Raw genomic sequence first — 26,356 nt, 5'->3', positions numbered from 1 at the left:
GTCCGGACCGAGGGATTGCTGTGCAGCCGATTAAATCTGAGCCTGACGCCTCGAAGGGAATGATGCCTGATGGGAAATAACATTTGCTGTTGAAGACATTGTTGAAAACATGATTAACTAACTAATGATGGTAAAGGCGATAGAGGTTGTGTTTGCAGGAGCACACTGTAGAAAGTTGGACATAATGTTTAATCTGTATGGGGTGTTTTGTTTGTGAACATGCAGCACTTATGCCAGACTTTTAACACTGTTTGATCTAACTCTCTGATTTACAGCAGACCAGGCTCCTCCACTTCTCTTTATGGTCGCCTACTAATCAAATGATCTTATTTCTCTGTTTCAGCTGGATGAAAAATGTGAAAAGCAGTTTTCAGATTTTAGTCGGGTAAGTAAGCTTTTCCGGCACAGTTATTATACAGGATTTATTTAATAGGCAGTTGGCTTAATTACAGACTAAGTCTGTATTAAACAATTGCATGTGACAAGTTTCTGTTTTCTGATTTTCTTTTTTTTGCAATTATCCTTCCTTCACCTGCAACATAAAACGGATTCAAAGTTAAGTCAAATTTACCCCCGAAGGGTAAAGTATGGGTTACAGGTAACTATAGCTACCAGAATGTCAACAAAGCCTGATCTAACAAGCTCACAGGAAATGGAGATCATGAGCTTATTTGGTTGGATTAAGAAAAGACCAGATAATAGCGCCCCCCTCAGGATAAGTTAAAAACATGATTGGGAACCCCTTAGCTAACATCTTTAACGCTCCTTTGATTTGGTTTGAGCATTCAGCCTTTATTTAGCTTTCACATCTGAAATTGATATTTGTCCTCCCTTTTACAAAGTTATCCAGGCTCTTTGTTTATATATTTTATTTTTTGGTTATTTTATTTAACCAGACTTCTAAAGTCATTTAACATAAGTGAATGATGGATTCTGTGCATTATAATGCAAACACTCAGCCCCCTTCAGATGACCCTCACTTCAGTCTTGAATTGATGTCAAGTATTACGTTTGGTTTACTGTGCGATTCCCCACATGAAAAGGATAGTATCTGCTATAAAACTTAAAAGAAAAGTCCCGTCAGCAAGGAATAACCAATTATTTATACTCAAAACGTTTGCTGTGATTTATGAATTTAGAGTTGATCAGTAAAAAATGAAAACAATCATTTTCGTCGCGATGACTGAGTCTGGAAGCAGCCATTTTTGCACAAATATAGTAGCCCCTCCCTCCTGCCATCTTCCGGCAGTGACGTCACGGTGCGGTAAGCCTAGCGCCATTCTCCCCGCTTTACAAGCTAAATCAATGGGAACTACTAGACACATCTGCAATCAACAACAATTATTGAAGATTTCCAGAGGACTTCACCATTGAAATTCACCAGAGCTATAGTGAAACTGACAATGCCCACGTGCATGGCACCTGGATGCTGGAATACATCGGGTAAAAGTGAATAAAATAGTTATTTCACCTTTCTGATTCCTGATCCTCCACGGACGGGTTGGTCGTTGGATCGCCAACTTGAAGAGGGAGGATTTGCCATCGAACTTCTGGCCAGAGAAAAAACCCGTAATATGTAGCCAACATTTGGAAGAAGAATGTTTTCAAGATGACTTGGATAATAGCGCGTTGTGACAAACACCAGATACAGCACTGGGACTTGATCAACAGCCGATACCGCACCGTGACGTCACAAACCAGTAGGTGGCAGTAGCGTTCTTTGACAAACATGGATGCCTCCAGTACAGCACATTCACATGAAAACTACTCTTTATTAATACACCTATATTTTATTGAACAGTATGTAATCATTTGATATTTAAAGTACTTTTAGAAGTTTGAATTCTGGGTTTGCAGGTGGTTAGTGCACACAACCCATGTACGGAGTCCTTAGTCCTTGATGTGTCCGACCTGGGTTCGAGTCCGACCTGTGGTCCTTTGCCGCATGTCTCTCCTCCTCTCTCATACCCCCTTTCCTGTCACCCCCGGCTCACACCAACTCCGGTCTTACCGTTGCGGTGCGGTGGGTGCGGCGCCGCAGTGATTCCGAGTCATTAAAAAGACGTAAACCTCTCTCACCGGCTGCTGAGCTGTCCGGCTGCGGTTACCGAGACACTCCAGCGCTGCAAAAAATTCCGCAAGAAAGCTATCCTTGCGGCGTGCCGGAGCCCTCCGTAACAATCTCTCGCAAATATCCTTATTTGGGCCGTGAACTCAAGTGAACTTCTGTTCTCGCGAGTTAAATCTCCGTACCTGTTGCCAGAGCCGCACCGCACCGTAGTCAAAAGGGCGGTGTGAGAGGGGGTGTGCGGGAGTTGCGGTCTCCATCGGCTCGGTAATCGCAGCGGAGCCAGTGTGAGCAAGGGGTCAGCCTACTGTCAGAAAAACGAGCCACTAGTGCTGAAAAAAATCCCCAAAAAAGTTAGAATCTTGAATATGACCGGACTTCTCCTTTAACTGGATTTCGCTCAAAGAGCCTTCAAATTAGTTTATCCATCTTTGCTTTTGCACCATAGCCTTCTAGTCATATAGGTGAAAAACTTTAAAAGAAACAGAAGCACATCTATTACATTTTGAAATTAACAAGATACACTGTGAAATAATGAACCAAATTTCCACCCCTTTAAACCATGTATTCCATAAATAGCAAATATTTAATAGTTATTCAACAAAAATAAATAAATTAGTGTATTTGTCAACATTTTGTCAAATATTTTTAGTCAAAATTACATTAAACATTTATTCTTTTTCACATTCTTCCATAAAAAATAAACAAGTGTTTTTGTTTTGTTTTTCTATTTGTGCTGCTCCAACAAGATTCAGGAAAATCAACAGCATCAAAAGGCCTATTGGCTGTCCCTTACAATTTACAGAAAACTTGCACAGTTCTGACTTAAAGGAGAAGTTCGGTTTTTAACACTTTAAGCCCATTTTCTGTAGTGTCCAGGATGAAATCGAATGATCGACACCAAAATTTTGACAATTGGTCCTGTCTCTGCTTTTTGGCTCATTTAGAATCCCCCCCTGGCTGCTTTAGAATGGCTTGCATAGAGCATGTCCAATAATGTCCTTAAAATAACCTTAAACGTTCTTTTTTTAAAATATGCTACTCACCGGGTCGTCAGCGCTGTTCAATGACGTTCCAAAAAAAGTTTCGTGAAGAAAAAACGTTCCTGTAGTGTTTTATTTAGCATTTTGTAAATCCCATTGAGTTCTGTTGGAATAGTCAATATCCCTCCGCCACCGGAAACGGAAATGGAGCCTGTTTACACAGTTGTAGTCTTTTCGCTTCACTCTGTGTACTCCGACGTCGAGGTGCTAACGTCTCTGTTAAACACTTTAAAAAACTCTGAAAATGGAATACTAAAGGTGGATTCTTGATTCTCGACGTCGGAGTACACAGAGTGAAGCGAAAAGACTACAACTGTGTAAACAGGCTCCATTTCCGTTTCCGGTGGCGGAGGGATATTGACTATTCCAACAGAACTCAATGGGATTTACAAAATGCTAAATAAAACACTACAGGAACGTTTTTTCTTTACGAAACTTTTTTTGGAACGTCATTGAACAGCGCTGACGACCCGGTGAGTAGCATATTTAAAAAAAAGAACGTTTAAGGTTGTTTTAAGGACATTATCGGACATGCTCTATGCAAGCCATTCTGAAGCAGCCAGGGGGGGATTCTAAATGAGCCAAAAAGCAGAGACAGGACCAATTGTCAAAATTTTGGTGTCGATCATTCGATTTCATCCTGGACACTACAGAAAATGGGCTTAAAGTGTTAAAAAGTGAACTTCTCCTTTAACATGACTTCAGACTTACACAGACTTTATTCTCATTTTATACACAAATGTATAAAACATGAAATTTCGTTTAGTAAAGCTCTCAAGACATTTCTATTTCTAAAGTGCAGCAGCATGTGCTACCAGTTCTTCAAACACAGTGAAGGATCAGTCCCATCAAAAATACCTGCACTCTCTGATTGCTAGGAGATTGAGTCCACCTGGGTCTCATTAAAGGTGCAGCAGTGGGGAGTGGCTACCTGGCCAGAGGAATAGATATGAATTTAGCCTTTTACTATAATCCACCTTCAGTTTGAGGTTTGAATTACCAACTGTAGTTTCAACAAACCACCTTTTCCAAGTTTTTTAGTATATTTTATGCCTCCATTTTAAACTTTCCTTGCCTCCATTCTCCTTAGTTTAGACGTATAGAGAATACAGAATGTTGATGCAGGTAAAAAAAAAAAAAAAAAAAAAAAAAAAAAAAAACAACATCCAGAACTTGCTGCCAACATCACAAGTTTTTATCTCCAGTTTGGATTTTTTTTTTGTAGAAAAATGCAGTTTTTTTTTTTTAAATCTGTCACTACTGTCTTTAGTTTTCATACCCGTTGTGTTTATACTCCACATTGTGGATTAGTTTGTTCTCCCCTCCTGACTGATTCCTTTGTACTGCAAGATTCTTTTGATTCCCCTCTAATTTTTCGACAGGTTACAGCTTTTTCTGGAGGAATCAGATATCAGAGGAATCCTTCCAGAAATGCTGAATGTTTCAACTAAAGGCAGCTATGATCCAAAAACCTTAAATAGAGTCAGTGTTAGTTTAAGGGTGTGATCATTTATTTAAGGTGGTTATTTCACCATCGGTGCCTTTTATCTCAGACCTCTATCAGGTTGTTCAGTTGAACTGTAGAGAATAACGTCACCTTCCCCTTTTAAAAATGATCTCATCCTTTTTGACCTCAGAGAGATGTTGGGTTTTTATCGTGTAAACTTAGAGGTGCGTTTGTGTTTTTCTAAACTGACTTTCTGTGGCTTCCTCAGCCGTCTTCCCGCTGCACCACCCCTGGCCTCTCAGCAGCCGCCCTGGCCTCGCTGGGGGGGACGTCGTCACGGCGAGGAAGCACCGACACTGGGAGCGTCTATGACCCTGACACCAGTCTGAGTGAACTTCGGGTGAGATTCCACACATTCCTCTTCTCCTCTTAATTCCTGTACGTATATCTGACCTGTTTGAGTCCTTCAGTGGACCCCGCCTCCCCACAGCAGTACCTCTGCTGAGCTCTTCCTGCTTTTTCTGGGTGTGTCTTTAACTCTCTCCCCCCTGTATGCATGAGAGGACTGGGTGTGACTGTTCTATGAAGCTGTCATCTTAAATCTGGCTTTAATGTTTATGTCAGTCTGTGAAATGGCTGTATGGGTGCTTCATGTTTGCTTTGCACCCCCCCACCCACCTCTGTTCACCCCAACCATTCCCTCCATGTCCTCTACAGGATATCTATGAGCTAAAGGACCAGATTCAGGATGTAGAGGGGCGGTACATGCAAGGGCTTAAAGAGCTGAAGGTAGAGGGGCTGGAGCTCAAAGCATGCCTTCTTCTACTGTTTGGGACTGTGGCGTCACTAACCTTCGTTTGCCCTCCCACTCTCACCTCTCTGTCCCCTTTGGGTTCTCCCAGTCTGTAGTGTGCGGTGAACCTCCACTTCTGCATGGTTTTCCATCACATTCTGTTTGGATATGAAATGAGACGCGCTGCTCCTGCAGTCTGGGGAGAGTCTCTCATTCAGTCGCAGCCAGGCTGCTGTTTGCTTCCACTGAACGAATCCTGCAGGCAGTCACTCTGTTATTTTAGAGATGTCACTCACTAACAGCCTGATTTTTGGTTCCTTCCTGCTAGACTTCGACTCTTTAACCAGCTTTCTCATTTCCTGGAAAACTTCATCTTCTCTCTTTCAGATCCATTTTCTTTTTGGGACACTGCCTTGTTTCACTTCTCAAAGAGATTCAATGCTCTCTAACCCTGTGATGAACCATCAAACTGGTGCCTTTCTTGTTTTTTGATTACACTGTAACAATGTGTTAAATTAAATGTATTTACCCTTAATTTGAGCAGGTGAATACAGTAGCAGCCTTTCAAAATGTCCCTTCCCAGTCAAACACCAGCCGAATGGCAGCCCACTTCAACTCCAACTCCCAGCAAAATCCCCTCCATCTTCCAACCACTGCAGCGACCCCCTCTTACATACTTTATTACTCTGACTCCAACCTTTCAGTGAATTACAGGGTCTGACCAGGAGATTACGCTTCTCTTTAGATATTAATGTCCATAAGTCATGACAGAGAGAATATTTTTGTACAAATATTGATGTTTAACCTCTTACACCCTAAGGGGGTATAAATAAATTTCTGCCTGACAAAAACACACAAAAGTAAATCACTTATAGCCTCACAGCTATTAGATTTAAGAAGAAACTTTTGGTACGTCTGTAAAGGTAAGATGTCATAGAATGGTTTTCTGGTGTCAGCACCATTGTAGCTTTGACCCTGCCTGAAATATTAGGGACAAAATACAAAATATTTTGCATTTTTTGAACCTCGCCAAAATTTTCTTTGAAATAAACATTGCAAAACACTACCAAAATATTATTTATAGCACAAAAAAGTAGTACAGACTTTCAAATCTAAATGTTGTGTAAAAATATACCAAATTTGGACTCAATCAGATGAATCATATTTATTTTAGAATGGTATTAGTGAGAAATTTCTTAGGCGGAGAGGCCATTTTGGCACATTTATCCATAAATGTCACCAAACTGTGCCAAATGTGTTTTTTACATCAATACTGGGGGTTTGTTAAAATTACGAGGTCACGTAGCAGCTGGACCCACCGGTGGGTCCGTGGGGTTCTAGGGGTTAAGAAGGAATTGTAGGGGACCAGCTAAGGAAAGTGGGGAAATTATGAATGACTGCTACTGTAAGATGATCTGCCAATAGAATGAGTAATTTTACCCAATAAGTTAACTAGATATTGTGCTCTTGAATAAGAAACTGCAGCTGTTTTTCTTTTCGTATTTTCAATGTAAATTTCCTTATTCCATTAGCAAAATGTCTCACTTACTTGCTCAAGAAGAAAATGCTCTTAATTTTTACTTTTCAATTTTTTGCAGTGTAAAAGTTGTAAGAACTTTGGTTTACATTTGCTGTATTCGGTCCATCTGATCCACTACTTTATGGAACAACAGCAGCTCATGTTATGCCTCCACCATCTATGTTGACCTTCTAGACCTTTAGCGTTCCCCTTGTGGCTCCCTGGAGCTTTTTCAAAAATTTATGAAAATCGTTTTTTTGTTTTTTTGTTTTGTTTTAATATGGTGTGCAGGAGGTCAAAGAAAAAATAATTATGTTTTCCAATGCTGTAAACATTTGTATAATAAATAAATTTAAACAATAATTTGCGTCATAGCCATAGAGATCAGGGGTCATAGCCAGGCAAACAAAGCTGCTGGAGTGTTTCGGACCATGGATCCCAAAGGGGGAAAAAAGGAAGATGGCTTATGAGAAATGAGGATTCAAAGAATGGACGAATAATTTTGTTTCATTATCAATGTGGAAGGATTGCCTGCATTTTTGCTTGGTAATGAGAGGTTGGCAAAAAATAGAAATAAAAATTTGGAAAGGCATTTCCAGGGAAGGCAAGCTAAATCTGCAGCCGACCACCAAGCTGGGAGGAAGAGAAAAGGTGTGATTGCAGAACTTCTGCATAGAAAGATTCCTTTATTGTGTTTCTATCATTTCATCAATGCAAAAAAACTTAAACCGCGTGGTGAAGGGCGGTTAAGCGGCGCGAGATGACACAGCGCGCGATGGGAGCGTTCACTGCTCGTCCCTCACCTCATGCTATGTGACATTTGCTCAAGGATAAAGATTTAACCATGAATGCTTATTATATATTTAAGCCCACAAGGTCCTTTTCTATAGTTGGATAATACGCTTAGAGCCCATGTTTCCATAAGAGGCTTATATAAGACTTTTACATTTTTGCGGCTCCAGACCGATTTATTTTTTGTTTTTTTGGTCCAATATGGCTCTTTGAGCAGTTTGGGTTGCCGACCCCTGTTCTAGAATGAGTCGCTTTTTTTACCTCGATAACTTTGGCCAAAAGTTTCAAAGACCAAACCAATAGCTTGAGCAATAATTAAATGTTCATAGAAAAACTCAATTGTATTTCTGAAAGAATGACACTAAAAGTAACAGTAATTTTTTATTTTTAGATGCATTTTTCTTTTCATTGGGTTTGAAACGTTTTTTGTTTTTTTTTGTTATATCATATCTTCTTATAACAAACATTTCACCATTAATTTTGTGCAAATGTTATTGTCTTCATTTCTTAAACCTTATGTAGCTCAGATAAATACATTTTAAAATTAAAATAGAAATAAAATGGCAGTTCATTAAAAATGACAATAGGTTACCTATAATAGATATTAATCAATAATAATGAGATTTCAATTTTAAGTTTATTTAACAATTGCATCTCTAAAAGGTTTTATTTAACTGAATTGAATGATAAATGGGTTGTTTGGGTCATACAGGTTGCAGAACCTTTGGTCCATTTGTTTTATTAAAAACACTCAAGCTCAGTTAAATTAAACAGGAAGCCTGACTTTGACTAGGACACTCAAATTTAGCTCTACTGTAGCCTTGGCTGCTTGTTTGAAAGGGTGCCAGTGTTCTTTAGCAGTTTCCTGTTGGTTATGATCCGTATAAGGCTCAGTCTACTTCACATTAAATTCCAACCCATCTCCATGTGTCACTGCATGGATGAGGAATTCAATCTAAATTTGGTTTAATCTCAGCTAACAAACTGCAATCAGGGCTTCTAATGGTTTTCATTTAGCAAAGGTTTTCTTCTAATCACACTTCCGTTGTGGAACACAAGCCGTGGGTCTCTGCAGCTTCTCCAGAGCCACTATAGACCTCTTGGCTGCTTTGAAAGCTCTGCTTGCTTCCAACAAACGTGTAATGCTACGTTCACACCGGACGCAGTAGGTGCAGCAGAAGCAGCAAGTTTACATGCCAAGTCAATGGTTGACGCACGTCAAGGCGCAGCAAAAGGTCTCGCAGAGCGTTTTGAGCAGCAGGCGCAGCGCGTCTGAGCAGCTGAAGCAGAGCGTTTAAGCATCTGATGTGCCGCAAACGCGCTGCTGCTCGAGATGGAAAAATTTAACTTTAGCTGCTCGACGCGCCGCGTCAACCAATCAGAGAAGCTGATCTGGGAGCTGACAGCGAGACAGACACATCGCTGATGATACAGAGCGCTGTGATTGCTCCTCTGAAACAGTTTATTGACGCCTAAATTAACTTAAAATGCTGAAACCTGCCGACAGAATATGTTCGCTTTTATTATCCTGGTGCCTGCAGTTTGGATTATTTAGATGAAAACACCTACCAGCTGCCGCGGTGAACCGCGAGGAGGCGACCCGGCCAGAGGCTGCTGTTGAATGGGATTCCTACTGACAGCGCACAGCTGGTATGTGGGGGTCTGAGCGGCTCCGACAGAAATAATATTGGAAGGCAGGATGGTAATCTAGATGAACTCACTGCACTGATTAAGTTTTCAGGTGTATTTTCTCACTTAAAAACATATTAAAACTACTTTATTCCCACTGATCACAGCAAATATAGCTGCAAGGCAAAGAAAGGATAGAGAAGCTCCGCCCAACGCGCGTCAGACACACTTTTGCACCGCGCAGCCAGAGCAGCAAAGCTGCTTCAGCCGCGCGTCAGAACTAACTGGTACAAGCAGCAAAAATGAAGCAGCAGACGCGATTTTGCTGCTCCTGCTGCGTCCGGTCTGAACGTAGAATGAGGCAGCTGGATCCACACAGAGCCGGGCTTGTTTCACTGATGGAGCTCTGGGGGAAAACTGTTTTTAGAATAATGTATAAACATTACAAAACCATCATTAATCTTTGCTTTGTGAATCCATCAGATAAAATCCAAGTAAAATACTGAAATTTTAGTCTCTTATAATTTATCGTGTTAAATGGGTTCAGACCAGAACCAAGCCGTGAAATTTGAGTTTGAATATATATCTTCAGTAAATATTCAGCTTAACCGTAGATATTGGCTGATATCTAGTATTTTGACGCTTTATTGCAGGGGTATATGTTATTTGTTTCCAGAAATATTGATGGAAAGAGATGAAATAGTAGCATGGAGGTAAGAAATGTTGAAGGGGTGTATTCTTAATCTGATGCTCTTCTATGTTTGCAACATTTGTTTAGATTACATTTTAATGTGAGATGAAAATCTTTTTTAGTCTCTAAGACACACCTGTGTCGAATCAGTAAGTAGAGCTTTTAAACCACTGCCTGCCTTTTTAAACCCGTTTCCCACCTCGCATCAGGAGTCACTTACAGAAGTGGAAGAGAAGTACAAGAAAGCCATGGTGTCGAACGCACAGCTGGACAACGACAAAGGGAACCTGATCTATCAGGTGGACACGCTGAAGGACGTCATCGAGGAGATGGAGGAACAGATGGCGGAGATGAGGAGGGAGCTGGACGAGAAGTCAAAGGTGAGCTGGAACGTCCGGTTGAACTCGGGTTCGGGCCTCAGAGTTTGGATTAAGATGTTCTATCTGTTCTTTCAGGACCTAGAGAGACAGAAGCACACGTGTTCAGTCCTGCAGCATAAACAGGAGGAGCTGAAAGAGGGAATCCGGCAGAGAGATGAGCTTATAGAGGTACGGCTGTAGAGACTGAAAAGGACAAACTGTTTCTGCCCTGCAATGATCCTGTCAGCACCTTTAAAGGTGTCGTTGCTTCAGTGCAGATCGCAGGAGGGGATCTGTTCTGGAGGAATTTGATAAGGATTCTCTGGCGCCAAGCTGCCTCTGTTCTCTCCATCCTGCTGCCGTCTGCCTCCATTTACCTGATTAATCCTTTCTTACCAGCAGCCATCTGTTCTCGCCTTGTTTCACCTACTTCTGCCTTGGTTTCTCTTGGTGTTTTCATCTCTGTTCCACTCATCTTCTCCTGTTCTTGTCCCGTGTTTTCCCGCCATCGCTCAACGCCGCTCCAGGAGAGCCAGCGAACGCAGACTAAGTTAGACGGCCTCACCAGAGAGGTGTTTGACCTTCAGGAAACGATAAACTGGAAGGACAAAAAGATTGTGGTAGGAGGTCTCAAACGGCTGCTGTGGCGGGGGGGGCCTTGTTGCCCCTATCCCTGCATGATGGAGACCCTTCAGAACCAGCACAGATCTGGACCCAGTCACTTGCACAGTCGGGGATTTTGCATGTCATAATATCTGCTAACTGGCTACAGGCCTGTAATCCTACTGTGATGTCACAGGTTGTTTTTGGAGATTTGATGGGAACTAAACGTTCTACTCGCATGACATGCATGACTCCCCTGTGGATCACTACACATCATAAACTTCCCCACAAAGTAGCTCAGCTGCCTGTTGGCTTTCCTTTTACTTTAAACCCTCGTGCATTACATGCAGAGCTTAAAGTGTTGATGATGCCATATTGATTTCAAAGCAGGTCGTGATTTTTTATGAATCAAACAGGCTTATTTTTAATAAAACATTTAGGAGCTCCACAGCAGCACTCTTACCGTTTTTGATCACTTGCGTCCCCCTTACAAATGGCGTCTAGAAGCACAAGATCTATATCCAACCATTCAGCAAAGATCCTTCTACATGGCTGTGCATCTTTATTTGGCATTTCACCAATTAGATGAGCCATTGAATGATCTATTACCTACTGTAAATTAAGTTGGAAAAAAAGTTTAGGTCAAGAAAAAAAAAGCTAATTGAAAAGTTAAAAAGTAAAGAAGCCGAGTTAACAATTATATTTAGGTTTCTAAACTAAAAAAATGTAAGTGCCAGTATCTGCATTAATGCCCTTTAGGGTTATGTTGGACCAAACAAACTTGTTTTTTTTTTTTTTTTTTATCTCATGAGTGTTTTTCACAAATTTCTTATAGAAGCACTTTTGTTATTTTTCTTAATATATTCGGGCAAGTTGGCATTACTTGTTGTTTTATTGACATTCATTTTGCCATCAAAATATCCATATTTTTTATATGTTAGAATAGTAATAAGGTCATTTTCCTGGATTCCAATAACAATACTGGCCTGAAATTTAGATTTTCAAAGTATTTCACTGAGTGTGCTATAAAGGGTTAACAGGTAGTAAAAATATATCTGCTAACATCAGAGGGAGAACACTGTTGGAAATAGCTAGCAGAAACACTGATGGTTGTCCCAGAACATCTAGTGTGGAACTGGTTTGCGTGGTTGAACCATGAACCAGTTCCAGTTCAGCAGAAGGTAGCGATGCTGAGGAATATGGAGGAATCACATCTTCCAGGTCAGAACCGTCCATCCGGACCTTCGGCCTACAGATTCAGACTCTGAGCCAGAGGGTAATGCTAATATAACTGAAAGCACCAGATAGATCAGCGGTCCCCAACCTTTTTTGCGCCAAGGACCGATTATATGTCAGATAATATTTTCACGGACCGCTCTTTAAAGTATGGGGGTAAATACGATCAAATATAATGATACGACTGGCATAAAATCAAATACATACAGCATCAAGATAAAACTCACCATTATGTTGAATTAGTTGGAGCCCTGAGCTTGTTTCTCCAAAACAAGCCGGTCCCATCTAGGCGTAATCGGAGAAAATGACGGACGAAGTGTGCTCCTGATGTCCAGTCTGCTCCGTAGCTTTGTTTTGGTCGCTGTAAGCGCAGAAAATCCCGCTTCACAAAGATAGGATGTTATAGACAGGATGAGTCTTGAACTGAATTAACCTGTGTCAAGAGGCACAGATGCACCGACTGATGTAATTGGGAGATAATACCCTAATGTTTTGTATTTTTCAAAATAAAACACCACTCAGACTCTGATCATAAATTATATATATATATATATATTTTTTTTTTCTGTGCGGCCCGGTACCAAATGACTGACGGACCGGTACCTGGCTTGCGGCCCGATGGTTGGGGACCACGGAGATAGATGACACATGGCTTGAAGCGCCTCTGGTACAGATAGTATAACCAGTTATTAGTTTATAAAATATGAATTAGTATATAATACTTTAAATTTACATGATTTTTAAATAAATCCTCCACCACTCTTACAAGAAACTATCTACTATTTTTTTTTTAAAGGTATAACTAGCAACTTCAGATCTGCCCGTTTCCAACCCAAAAACAACGTGAACCCCCCCACCTCAATAAACAGCATTTATTCCTCTTAATTTTCTGTTAAAACTATTAACCTATACAACACCTGATACAGAGCCAAGTTTTTTTTTTTTTATTATGAGGTTAGCCTTCACTATTACAGAAGCTACAAACCGTTAGCAAAACATGATTGTCGGGGCAGCAGCAATCTATCTAAGCTTCACATTGCCACTGGTTCTTTTCTGTATACAGTGAACTCTCGTTTATCGCGGCGGTTAGGATCCAAAAAGAATCCGCGATAGGTAAAATCCGAGAAGTAGAAACCTTTATTTTTTTTACAGTTATTATACAATGAAATACTTCATAAAACATTGAAATCAAGGAACACAAACTTTTTACAGGCCCAGGCTTTTGTTTAACAATAAAAGTACTGTATAAACGTTTATTGTGTTTTTTTTTGTTTTTGTTTTTACAAATAACTACTGTACTGTAAAATAATATAGTTATAAATAAATAAATAAATAATTTTAGTCATCAATACGAACTGAAGGGTTAATATTGCGGGGATCAGCACCGCCCCACCGTGACGGATTGGAACGGGAGAAAATAAAAAAAACGATTATGAAAAAAAAATACAAAGTACAGCAGGACAAATAGTGACTCATGTGTACAGGACAGTGCCGCTCTGTGGCGTTTTTTTCTTCTAAAGCCTGCGGTGCAGGTGTGTTTTTTGGAGAGAAGAACATAGTTATCGGTAGTTGTTGTTGCTCTTTTTTTCTTCTGGGCCAAAAGATCCTTAATAAACCGACATGCCACCATTGATTATGTTCCACAATAAAGTTTAACAATGCATGATGCAAATCCGTGAACCAGCAAGACCGTGAAAAGTGAACCGCGTTATAGCGAGGGTCCACTGTACTTAAAAATTTCTGTCACCTCAGCGTCATCTGGGAGCGACATTTGCTGGTCCTTAATAACAATCAGTCCATGTCTCACTCAGACACCGCCTAATGTTCGCTCTCTCCCCCCAGGGGGACGCCATAGGTGCGGCTGCTGGCAGCTGTGAGCTTTAACATTTACTGACCAACCAACCAGTCTTCAGAGAGGGAACACCTCCTTTACAAAATGTTCCAAGCTCAGTAGAGAAGCCATGAAGGGGAGTGGCGGCCTAGTGGTTTAATAATGAAGCTTGGAATCCTGAGGTTCTGGGTTCCCACTCCCACAGACTGCCACTCTGGGTCCCTTAAGACCCTTAACCCCACAATGGCAGCCCACTGCTCCCCAAGGGGATGGGTTAAAAGCAGAGATTGAATTTCGTTGCTCTGTACTTCTGTACAGTGTTATGACTAAAAATTAAAAAAAGCTGGAAAGTCCTCCAACTTCTGCTGATCTCATCTGACCTGCTTCACCCACTTACCGCATACGTCACTCCCGTTTTCTCCCTCAGTCACTGAGCGGCACTAGAGTCCTCTGAATGGCAGCGAGTTTATGATTAACAACTATTTTATTCAGGTGCACTTGAAATTATTACATTTAGGATTGATATTTACATTTTACAATAAATACTAGGAAATGTCAATATTGTGTCATCAACACTAGAAGTCATTTTTCTTAAATGAACTTTATTTCCCCTTGATTTGAGCAGGAGAGACAATGTGCCAATGGAGTACGATGATTTACATTTCAAATAAGTAAATAATCTGATTATCTTATTTTAAGGACTAAATGATTCCCTCCATTGACTGATCATCTTATTTACCTGCTCAAATTAAGATCAAACCCTAATTTAGAGAAATTTGTACTGGTTTTTAGATTAGTTTCTCAAGTGTGTGCGTACCACTGCATTTGTGACTTGACAAACCTTTAATACATTTTATTGGGATTTTATGGGAAAGATCAAACCGTAAATAGTGCACTTTTTGAATCGGACGGACGATTTAATGCATTTTTTTGATAATAACTAAAAATAAACATTGTGTTGTGTGGTAGGCATCGACTCAACCACCTCTAAATCAGCATCTCGTAGAGCAACGGTCTTTCTTTGACTTAGACGCACTTTATGGTCATTTTGAAAACAAAGAGTGGACACAAAACCAAATTTCGATGCATGAAGCTTTTCAACAGTCAGTGAGCAGCTTACATCAGGGAAATGAACATTGCAGAGATCAACAATGTGAACAGTGTAGAAGAAAAGGAAAAAACTGTTTAAAGTCAAGGTGCAAAAGGCATTGATATGGAAAGGTTAAGTGCAAATAAATAAATATGGTGCAAAATGCAGTAGATCATTGAGTTTTGTTCTATTTAAAGGGATTATGAAAAAAATCAGCCGCTTTGGTAGTGCAAATATTTTTCTAGTGTGATGCAGAGTCTTGATCAGAGTTTCAGCAGTCTGATGGCAGCGGGGAAAGAGCTGTTACAGAATCTGCTGGACCTGCATCGGATGCTGCGAAGCTTCTTCCCAGAGGGCAGCAGATAGAAACTGTCCACTGATGATGTTACGGGCCCAGGACACGCAGCGCTGGGATGAGATGTCTTTAATGGAGGGAAGAGGATAATCTGATTACTTCTGTTGAAGTAATTTTGGGAAGGGGCGAAAATACTGGTTAGCTGATTGGCCTATGTTGGTGATAGACGGACAAAATAAACCAATCAGATCAACGAAGCATATGACGTACTAACAGAGTGACGACGAAGAGGAGCCAATTGATAGATCAAACTCTTGCCGAAATCAGTCGGGAGAAGAGCAAAAACATCTTTTCCTCTGAGAAAAGCCTCCAGAGCAGTGTTTTGCTCTTCTTTCAGTGAAGAAATACTCTGTAATTCCGATAAAACTTGCTCGATAGCCACGCTAACGCTAGTTTCATCGGCTGAAGCCGCCATGTTCTTTAGACTGAACTGTCGCGCTTCTCGTTGCGTCACACCTCAACCCGCCTCAAAGCCAACGCTGATTGGACGTTCGTTTGGTGAACGGCTCCAAATTTTCTTTAACGGAAAGTAGCCAGACTGATCTGCGAGTGAAACCTTGAAAGCTCGCGAGATCAGGATGGTCTCACGAGGCTAGGAAGAGGAGCCCCCATGATCCTCTCTGCTGTTCTCACCTTCTTCCAGTCTGAGGCGCTGCAGCCTCCACTTAACACAGTCAGAACGCTCTCTATGGTGCTTCTGTAGAAGGTGCGGGCAGGTGGGCTCTCCTCATTTTGCCCCCAGTGCTAAAACTGCAGAGATTATGTGGTGTACCTGCTGGCCTTCTGCACATTTCTCCATTTTCTTTGTAGTAAAGATCAATCTCAGTCTGAGATCATCTGGAAACTTCAGCTTCAAAGTCCCAGATTCTCTACAGGATTTTTTCTAAAAGATGTTGAGCCTTTAAAACAAAACAAAGTAGGGATGCACGATATAATCGGCCCCCTATCGGTATCGGCCTTAAAACTGAATATCAGACATCGGCCACCCCACCGATATTTAACCCGATATTTGATCAGCTTCTGAGTTTCTAAAGTCTAAAAAAAAAAAAAAAAAACGCTACTTCTTCTTCTTCCTCAAAAACTTCTTTTTTACAGACTTAAAAACTTCTAAAGATGAGGGAAAAAATATTGATACATTAAAATATCCCAATATCTTCATATGCTGATATATTGCCATTTAAAAACACCATATCAATCTCTTTTACTAATGAAATATTGCTATATGTCATCGTTATGCTACGAAATCCCCCGGATATTTACAAAATTTTGCCATATTTTTATATGTTGATATATTGACGCGGTATCCATCTATTTTACTAACAAAATCTCACAAGAATTTGCAAAATATCACGAGAGTTTGCAACAGAACGATGAAATTTCACGAGATTTTGAAAGTAAAATAGATCGATACCGCGTTTTTAAAAATCAATTTGACATCAGCATATGAAAATATATTTGAGCATATTATTTTTCAAAGTGTCAGAAATGGATAACAAAACTGCTATTTTCAATGACTACTTATTTTTGTCCAGCTTTAACATCGGTATCGATATCGGTTATCGGCTACATGAGTTTTAAAATATCGGCATATCGGATATCGGCCAAAATCCCAATATCGTGCATCCCTAAAACAAAGTGTTTCGGTCTAACCGTCTCCACTGTTCGCTCCTAAATTAATCAACATGCAGGAAAATAAAATCCAGTGCAGTTCTGCTCTTAATAAGCAGACTGGTCTCAGTTTTCTCCCTGACCTCAGTCTTCATGAGGCTGCTGGCCTCTGATGTTCTCTAACAAATCTCAGAGGTCCTTACAGAACAGCTGGATCATTTTTCACCAGCATTAACCTGACGTCTGAAAACATTTAAAGCATCGGATCGTTTCCTTTCTACCTCCCAGCGGTGCACCTCATGTGTTGGTCTGTCAGATAGAATCCCACTGAAACGACCCGTAGAGACTACGTTGACTAGGCCCTGTGTTTGCATGTCTTCCTGCCCACGTCTGTTCGGTTTTCAGTCTCCATCCCTCCACCGGCTGCTAGAGCTGCATGTCTTCTGCATCTTTGTCCAAAGTCTCTCCAAATCTGTCCTCCTCTCTCTTGTCTTCTCTCTCATGTGTGGCCAGGCCCTAGAGAGGCAGAAAGAGTACTTTGATTGCATTAGGAATGAGAGAGATGAGCTCAGAGATGAGCTCGCTGACATCAAGGCGAAGTCCAAAGCAGGAGAGGTAGGTTCACCACTGGCCCCGAAAAAGGAGACGATGAATGATTTTGGCTTTTCTCTGCTGTATTTTTCCTAATGAACTCTTCACTCTGTTGATGTTCTTCTCCTTTAAACGTAATCTCATCATGGTTAAGATTAATTCCTTTTCAGCAGCCTCTACTTTTCTTTTGTCTAAATAATAAATCCATCGTTCAAAATTAATAAGAATCCAACCGTGAATTTCATTACATCATTTCATCCGTGTATTTTCTACAGCTTGTCTGTTAAAGTCACAGGAGTGATTAGATTAACCAGAGTACCTGGAGAGAACATGCAGGGAGACCCAAGATGGGGAATTGAACCCAGAACTATTTGCTGCACAGTAACAGCCCTACAAACGGTTCCACCGTGCAGCCTGCAGAGATTCAGTGGAGATTAAAACCCCCATTAGGAAAATGGCGCTTAATTTAATACGAGATTTAAAAAATCCCCGGGCAGCATATGTTCAGTTTCTGCCCAAATATTTTCGTTTTGTTGAGGATTTTTGTAACAATTAGGATTATGCATGGTATTAACTACGTTTGTTCTCTGCTTCCAAACTCAGCATCTCTTCATCCATTCCTGAGATGAGAAGTTTGAGAGGCGCTCTGAGGCATTTTGACTGGATTTGATGAAACTTTAAGCCTCTTAGTATAAAATTAATATTTTGATAGAGATGAAAAATCTGCTTCCTGGTCTGTTGAAGTACCAATAGTTTGCATTCAATTATTGATTCTATTTTTCTATTGTATATACTGTGTCTAAACATCCTCTATTTTCTTGTATATGCAATTTTTCCTGCTACTGGAAATACGATTTCCCGAAGGGAGTAATCCCAAGGGATTAATAAAGTCAAGTCTAAGTCTAATTTAATCAAACGGTCTTAGTTTTTGGGAATATATAAGCTCACGAATGAGCCTGGAATGGCTTAGTCTCTATTTAAACCCAGGTTTAAAGCCTTGCAGGACAGCCTAAAGCCCACTGCGAACATTAAGACAGAAAAAAGAAAAGGGGAAAAAAAAAAGTCAGTTCAGGTGTTTTATTATGGAAGAGGATTAGGGCCACTGAAAAAAAAAAATTACTGATTTTTTTTTTTTTTTTTTTCAGTATAGTATGGGGAAAAAAGTCAGAACTCTGAGAATAAAGTCAGAACTCTGAGAATAAAGTCAGAACTCTGAGAATAAAGTCAGAACTCTGAGAATAAAGTCAGAACTCTGAGAATAAAGTCAGAACTCTGAGAATAAAGTCAGAACTCTGAGAATAAAGTCAGAACTCTGAGAATAAAGTCAGAACTCTGAGAATAAAGTCAGAACTCTGAGAATAAAGTCAGAACTCTGAGAATAAAGTCAGAACTCTGAGAATAAAGTCAGAACTCTGAGAATAAAGTCAGAACTCTGAGAATAAAGTCAGAACTCTGAGAATAAAGTCAGAACTCTGAGAATAAAGTCAGAACTCTGAGAATAAAGTCAGAACTCTGAGAATAAAGTCAGAACTCTGAGAATAAAGTCAGAACTCTGAGAATAAAGTCAGAATTCTGAGAATAAAGTCAGAACTCTGAGAATAAAGTCAGAACTCTGAGAATAAAGTCAGAACTCTGAGAATAAAGTCAGAACTCTGAGAATAAAGTCAGAACTCTGAGAATAAAGTCAGAACTCTGAGAATAAAGTCAGAACTCTGAGAATAAAGTCAGAACTCTGAGAATAAAGTCAGAACTCTGAGAATAAAGTCAGAACTCTGAGAATAAAGTCAGAACTCTGAGAATAAAGTCAGAATTCTGAGAATAAAGTCAGAACTCTGAGAATAAAGTCAGAACTCTGAGAATAAAGTCAGAACTCTGAGAATAAAGTCAGAACTCTGAGAATAAAGTCAGAACTCTGAGAATAAAGTCAGAACTCTGAGAATAAAGTCAGAACTCTGAGAATAAAGTCAGAACTCTGAGAATAAAGTCAGAACTCTGAGAATAAAGTCAGAACTCTGAGAATAAAGTCAGAACTCTGAGAATAAAGTCAGAACTCTGAGAATAAAGTCAGAACTCTGAGAATAAAGTCAGAACTCTGAGAATAAAGTCAGAACTCTGAGAATAAAGTCAGAACTCTGAGAATAAAGTCAGAACTCTGAGAATAAAGTCAGAACTCTGAGAATAAAGTCAGAACTCTGAGAATAAAGTCAGAACTCTGAGAATAAAGTCAGAACTCTGAGAATAAAGTCAGAACTCTGAGAATAAAGTCAGAACTCTGAGAATAAAGTCAGAACTCTGAGAATAAAGTCAGAACTCTGAGAATAAAGTCAGAACTCTGAGAATAAAGTCAGAACTCTGAGAATAAAGTCAGAACTCTGAGAATAAAGTCAGAACTCTGAGAATAAAGTCAGAACTCTGAGAATAAAGTCAGAACTCTGAGAATAAAGTCAGAACTCTGAGAATAAAGTCAGAACTCTGAGAATAAAGTCAGAACTCTGAGAATAAAGTCAGAACTCTGAGAATAAAGTCAGAACTCTGAGAATAAAGTCAGAACTCTGAGAATAAAGTCAGAACTCTGAGAATAAAGTCAGAATTCTGAGAATAAAGTCAGAACTCTGAGAATAAAGTCAGAACTCTGAGAATAAAGTCAGAACTCTGAGAATAAAGTCAGAACTCTGAGAATAAAGTCAGAACTCTGAGAATAAAGTCAGAACTCTGAGAATAAAGTCAGAACTCTGAGAATAAAGTCAGAACTCTGAGAATAAAGTCAGAACTCTGAGAATAAAGTCAGAACTCTGAGAATAAAGTCAGAACTCTGAGAATAAAGTCAGAACTCTGAGAATAAAGTCAGAACTCTGAGAATAAAGTCAGAACTCTGAGAATAAAGTCAGAATTCTGAGAAAAAAGTCAGAATTCTGACTTGTTTTCCATACTAAACTGAAATAAAGTTTAAAAATCGGTTAACATTTTTTTTTTTTCCCCCACTGGCCCTAATCCTCTTCCATATTTTATAAAATATGAGAATCAGGAAATTGTCTATATACCAAACTGAACGATTGTTCTCTACTTCAAAAAACGCTTTAGAGTTTAAAATGGAAAAATTTAATAAATATATATATTTTTATTTAAAAAATTCTACGTATAACATGGATGCATTAAAAACTTCATTTTATTTCAGTGTTAAATTCAGTTTAAAGTATCAGATTATAATAAAAAAATGTCTCCGGATCTTTACTGGTTGATGATTTTCTTTATTCTGACCCCCCTGCTATAGTGTGTACAAAACAAAATTTCATTTTGTGCAGCTTTCAGACTGTAAATGAGCAGCAGCTTAGCATTGAAATGAACATTTCAAATTCATAAAGTGCATAAATCTACATTATCTGTATGGTTTCAAGAATGAAAAATCTTTATCAGGGCTTCCCTAATTCAAACGGCTTAGGTTTTTATCCCTGCTGATTTATAATGTTGTTCTTTCAGAAACACGGTCTGGTCATCATCTCTGAGGGAACGCCTAACGGAGATGTCAACCATGAGCCTCCTTCCTCAGGAATCACTCTGGTCACTCAGGAGGCCGCCCAGGTGCTGGAGTCTGCAGGAGAGGGTCCGCTAGGTGAGGGTCTGCCGTCTGATCAAACCTCTCGCCTCGCTAGCAAAGAAGCCTTAAAAACTGTCGGACGCATGTTTGCTTTAATGCAGACGTCAGGCTACGGAAGCTGGCAGAGGAGAAGGACGAACTTTTGGCTCAGATCAGGAAACTAAAGATCCAGCTGGAGGAGGAGAAACAGAAACACTCAAAGGTCGGAGATGCGGGGGTTGGAGAGAGTTTGGAGAACGGTACAGATCTGCACTTTATTGAGATGCAGAGTAAGTTCATATCCTCCTGTAGATAAGTCTTCATGATAAAACAGATTTCAGACTCATTACTCTGATTTTTATCCTTTAGGAGACGCCAACAGACAGATTAGTGAATACAAGTTCAAGCTTTCTAAGGCGGAACAAGAAATGGGTACAATGGAGCAAAATGTAAGTAACCTTTGGATCTGGATCCTAGTAGGACTAAATATGATTAGCATGCCAACGTAGCCTAGCATGAAACAACACTCCTCCTCAGAGAACAGGAGGATTGAAATGGCTGCCAAGCAGCTGCTGTTTTCTAACCTCTATGGCAACACCAACAGGTCAAAATTATTCCCAACCTGCTGAGGGACTGCTCTGGGTTCGGCATCATTCAGAAAGTCCCAACTTAGCATATTTGTCAGGAACGTTAAGAAAATGTCTTTGCTTGACCAACTGCTGACCTAATAACAGAATAAAAACACCTTTATCGTCCCTCAGTGGGGAAATCCATGTGCACCAGCAGCAAAGTAAAGCAAACGAACGCAACGTGCAGCTCATTAGTTTGTTTTAAATGGTCTATAAAATGTTTTTTGATGTTTCGGCATAAAAAAAAAAAAAAAACATTGAAGAGAACAAGAATAATGACAACCTAACTGCTTAATGTGGTAATAAAGTCTAACAGCAGCCGAGAGGAAGGATATATGACAGCGCTTCTTTGTGCATTCATGATGCAGTTTCTACAAGACTAAAAAATGGAACATTCTTTGTTACTGAAGTTTTTAAAACACATTCTCTTCAATTCCCAACATACAGGGAACAGATTTTTACAAGCAAATAAAAATCAGAATAAAAGTGAATCTTCTGATCATTTTTGCCTATTTTATGTCTCATGAAGCAGAAAAAAAGTTAGTTTAGTTTTTCATCAATGTTTTTTTGACCACTTGTTTATTTAATGGAAGATTTCTGTATCTATGTTTACAACATCTTTTAGACATTTAAGAACTAAATAACAGAAAAAAAAAACATATTTCTTACAATAAGTGCATTAAAACTAAAAGCTCCATCAACCAACAGGCTTCTGTGGGTTTCGTTTGGTAAACATGTTCATATTTCTCTTTGTTCTGCAGGAAAAACAAACCTGAAAGGAAAAAAACAGTCTAATCCTGATTGATGCTTTTCTATCAGTGGCTGGTGTTTATTCATTAAGGTTTGGAGGCAAAATAAAGTCCTTGTCTGTCTGTCTGTCTCTGTAGATTAGCAGACTTGAAGGTCAAGTGGCGCGGTACAAGGCAGCGTCCGATAACGCAGAGAAAGTAGAAGACGAGCTCAAAGCGGAGAAGCGGAGACTTCAGAGAGAGGTAAGCTTTCTGTATGGAAGTAAATATGTGTCGCTGGGATGTGAATTAAAAATGCCACTGAAATTTAAATGTTGTATGTTTGTACTTACTGTTTCAGTGTTAAAATATATTCAGAACACATTTTTGACCTAAAAAAAAAAAAATTCATTGTCATTATTTCTACAGTTGAAATTTCATTTTTCTCTTAAATCTAAAAATTCACATTACTATTTCAGAGTAATAACATTTTCAATACTTATTTTTCAGTTTAATTTTTCTGTGTTAAAAAAAACTGCATATATAAGAATTCAACCTTTCAAAATTCAAACAATATTTTCAGCCTCCTGAGATTCAACTGGCTCTATTTCACGGTCTTAAATTCGGCGTCTAAATTCAGTGTAAAAAGGGAAGGGTTACTTCAGGTCACAGATGTTAGCAATGGATTGTGGCGTCAAACAACCAGCCAATCCCGTTACGTTTTCTTAGTCACGTGACGTGACGCTTGTGGCGCTCATACTAAAGGAAAAGCTACATGACGAAGCCCGTCACGCAAGCTAACGCTAACTCACTACAGAAAAATGAAAGTAATAAACTCACCGTTGAGTTAGCGTTAGCTTGCATGACCGGCTTCGTCATGCTGTTTTTTTTCTTCTTTTATTATATTTTTTTTTTATACACAACAATACAAAACTGCATTGTGAACATATCACAAAACAACAAAAACATATGCCAGGTGTAGCATTAACAGAGAACAATAAAAGTATAATAAGAAATGACAAAATACTCTTGTTTAAAGAAAAAAAGTACCAAAGGTGACAAAAATACCAGATGCCACAGTGAATCAACACAATAAATTATCTAAAATTCCAATTTGATTGCAAGCCAATAAAGTTGTTTTTGCTTTTTTATTTGTAGACAGTCGAATTGTAAATATATAATGTTTAAATTCAATCAGAAAAACTGAAAAGTCAGGTTTTTTTCTCAAAAATTTGCATTTATGAAGATGAAATTTTGCCTTAATAATTAATAAATTGATAAGAAAACTCTTTGCATTCATTCTTTCATTTTTCATTTTGTTGAAAACCAAACAGGACATTTACCCAATATAACTGAAATCCTATTGATATTTTTGACACAATAAAAGTACAAAAGTGTTGCCAAAGTACTTTGGAATGATGACAAAACCAGAACAGATGAGTGACGGACTCTGGGCAAGTGTCACAGAAGGAACAGCTAACATCAATATCACAGTTGAATTTCTTTGAATAGACCTTAAGATTCTGTGTATGAGTTTAAAGGATACTTCTTTAACCTTGTTAGTGAGAAGAAAGTGATTTGGGAGCAGCCAGATAAATTTCCAGGACATATTAATATGAAAACGATCCCAGTTTGGAACAACCACGGAAACAGAGGTCTCTTCCTTCTGAAACAGGGATCTAATTAATTTATTATTTTTACGAGGAACAGGGTTAAGACAGATTTTGCCAACAGGAAAATGTATGGGAGTCAAAATGGGAGAATAACTGATTCTTGGTTTCTGTTTGAATAACATACAAATTTCAGACGAAATAGCACCAAAAACTTTGGCATATTCTCCAGGAGAGACAGGAAAATGGAATTTAGAGAAAAATTCTTCATAACTCAGCAACAAACCATCATTGTTAAACAATTGGTCAACCATAATAATATTATGAGTAAACCAAGAATAAAAAAAAAATAATTTTCTTCCTATATAAAATGTCCTCATTATTCCAAATAAAATACCAGTGAGGAGAGAAGTTGTGTTTATAGATCAGTAACCATGATAAAAAGGCTCCGTCATGCTGGTTTTCCTTCCGTATGAGCGCCACACGCGTCACGTCACGTGACTAAGAAAACGTAACGGGATTGGCTGGGTGTTGGACGCCACAATCCATTGCTAATGTCTGTGACCTGAAGTAACCCTTCCCTTTTTACACTGAATTTAGACGCCGAATTTAAGACGGTGAAATAGAGCCAGTTGAATCTCAGGAGGCTGAAAATATTGAGTTTGAATTTTGAAAGGTTGAATTTTTTTATCTGCAGATTTTTTTAACACTGAAAAATAAGTATTGAAAATGTAATCACTCTGAGATAGTAATATAAATTTTTAGCTTGAAGAGAAAATAACAAATGAAATTAAAATGAATTTTTTTAGGTCAAAAATGTGTTCTGAATATATTTTAACACTGAAACAGTAAGTACAAACATACATTTAAATTTCAGTGGCATTTTTTATTCAAATCCCAGCGACACAGATTAACTTCCATATTTCTGATGCGAGGCTGACGTCATAGATCAACATCTTCCTCTCTTTCCCCCCCACCACAGCTGCGCACAGCTCAGGATAAGATCGAGGAGATGGAGATGACCAACAGCCACCTGGTGAAGCGCCTGGAGAAGATGAAGGCCAACAGGAACGCTCTTCTGTCCCAGCAGTGAGGCACGCAGGTGCCACAAAGCCCTTAAACTCGCACCGCAGACCTCTGACTGCCACGCTGCGTCTGAAGCACACTTTGTTTTCAGCTGTAACACTCGGAAATGTGCAGCTAACCAAAACACTTCAATCCTGTAGCAGAGGAAACAAGCCGGGACTTAATTTTTGTTAGGTTATTTTTATTTTTTTTGGGTAAACATGGGATTTATCTGGCAGGCTGCCGGATCTCTGGGAGGAACGACTCTGAAACCAAACTAATAACTATGAACCATGGTGGGAGATGCAGCTGAGCAGATTCTCTTGTCACTACTTAATTTTTCCGACCTTTGTACGCGATGGTGTTATCCAGGAGACGTTTCCCCCTCTGGCTGGGTGCTTGGCTCTACTTTCTGGACAGGTTGCATGAACGGGTCTAACGACGCTTTGAAACTATTAAATCTACTTGCTGCTCAGAGTCTGCACCTTCCCAGCTTCCCTTCACGCAGTGAAGTGCCTTTTCACATTAGATGATGATGGGGGGGGGTCTGCACCGCACCGCGCCGCTCAGCTCAGTGAAACAATAATTGTTAGGACAGGTACGGTATGATGTATTTAAAGAAAAATAAAAAAGGGTGCAGTCATGGTGTGAAAGTATAAAGAAATAACTGTATCTGCTGCAGTTTCTTTGAATTTTTTTCAAATATATTTAAAGATTTCTGGAAAATAAATGAATGATTTACAGATCTGTGTTTAACATCTGTTATTTACAGCTAAACCAGTTTGGATTTGTAAAAAACTTCAGATGGTTAAGTGTTTTTTTTCCCACAAAGTTAAAAGGATAAATCAGCATAATTTAACATAATGCAAAGAAATCAGCAATGAGTGCACTATAAAGGGTTTAAGTCATGGAGAAGATTACTCTCTGATGAAACGTGAGGTTAGTGGAAGGAAAAAAAGGTGCATAAGATGTAGTGATGAGGAAAGAGGAGCAGAAGGGATGGAGTGCCGCTGGAGTCAGAGTCGCCGACCCAGATGGATCCAGGAGGTGATTCCCCCCACTGCAAAAACAATCTAGAAATAAGTAAACATTTCT

The 26,356-nt window shown here is 39.3% G+C and overlaps 1 protein-coding gene across 7 annotated transcripts in view; it reads left to right on the top strand.

Moving 5' to 3' along the window:
* The window catches only part of lrrfip2 (leucine rich repeat (in FLII) interacting protein 2), a 66,872-nt gene extending 40,868 nt beyond the window's left edge, over positions 1–26,004 (top strand). For 2 of the 7 annotated variants that reach the window (XM_038281404.1, XM_038281407.1), the window contains 12 exons: positions 344–385; positions 4,827–4,958; positions 5,276–5,347; positions 10,192–10,362; positions 10,438–10,530; positions 10,869–10,961; positions 17,578–17,679; positions 21,133–21,265; positions 21,352–21,519; positions 21,599–21,678; positions 22,746–22,850; positions 25,179–26,004. In XM_038281404.1, coding sequence (XP_038137332.1) covers positions 344–385; positions 4,827–4,958; positions 5,276–5,347; positions 10,192–10,362; positions 10,438–10,530; positions 10,869–10,961; positions 17,578–17,679; positions 21,133–21,265; positions 21,352–21,519; positions 21,599–21,678; positions 22,746–22,850; positions 25,179–25,289 — 1,302 coding nt within the window. In that variant the 3' untranslated portion in view covers positions 25,290–26,004. The remainder of the gene's footprint in view (positions 1–343; positions 386–4,826; positions 4,959–5,275; positions 5,348–10,191; positions 10,363–10,437; positions 10,531–10,868; positions 10,962–17,577; positions 17,680–21,132; positions 21,266–21,351; positions 21,520–21,598; positions 21,679–22,745; positions 22,851–25,178) is intronic. The other 5 variants (XM_038281405.1, XM_038281408.1, XM_038281406.1 and 2 more) reach the window with 3 other exon arrangements.
* The last annotated feature ends 352 nt before the right edge of the window (positions 26,005–26,356 follow it).

The sequence above is a fragment of the Cyprinodon tularosa genome, unplaced genomic scaffold (genome assembly GCF_016077235.1).
Source record: "Cyprinodon tularosa strain WSP-4 unplaced genomic scaffold, ASM1607723v1 ctg170, whole genome shotgun sequence".
NCBI classification, from domain to species: domain Eukaryota; kingdom Metazoa; phylum Chordata; class Actinopteri; order Cyprinodontiformes; family Cyprinodontidae; genus Cyprinodon; species Cyprinodon tularosa.
This window is presented reverse-complemented; position numbering and strand designations above follow the sequence as displayed.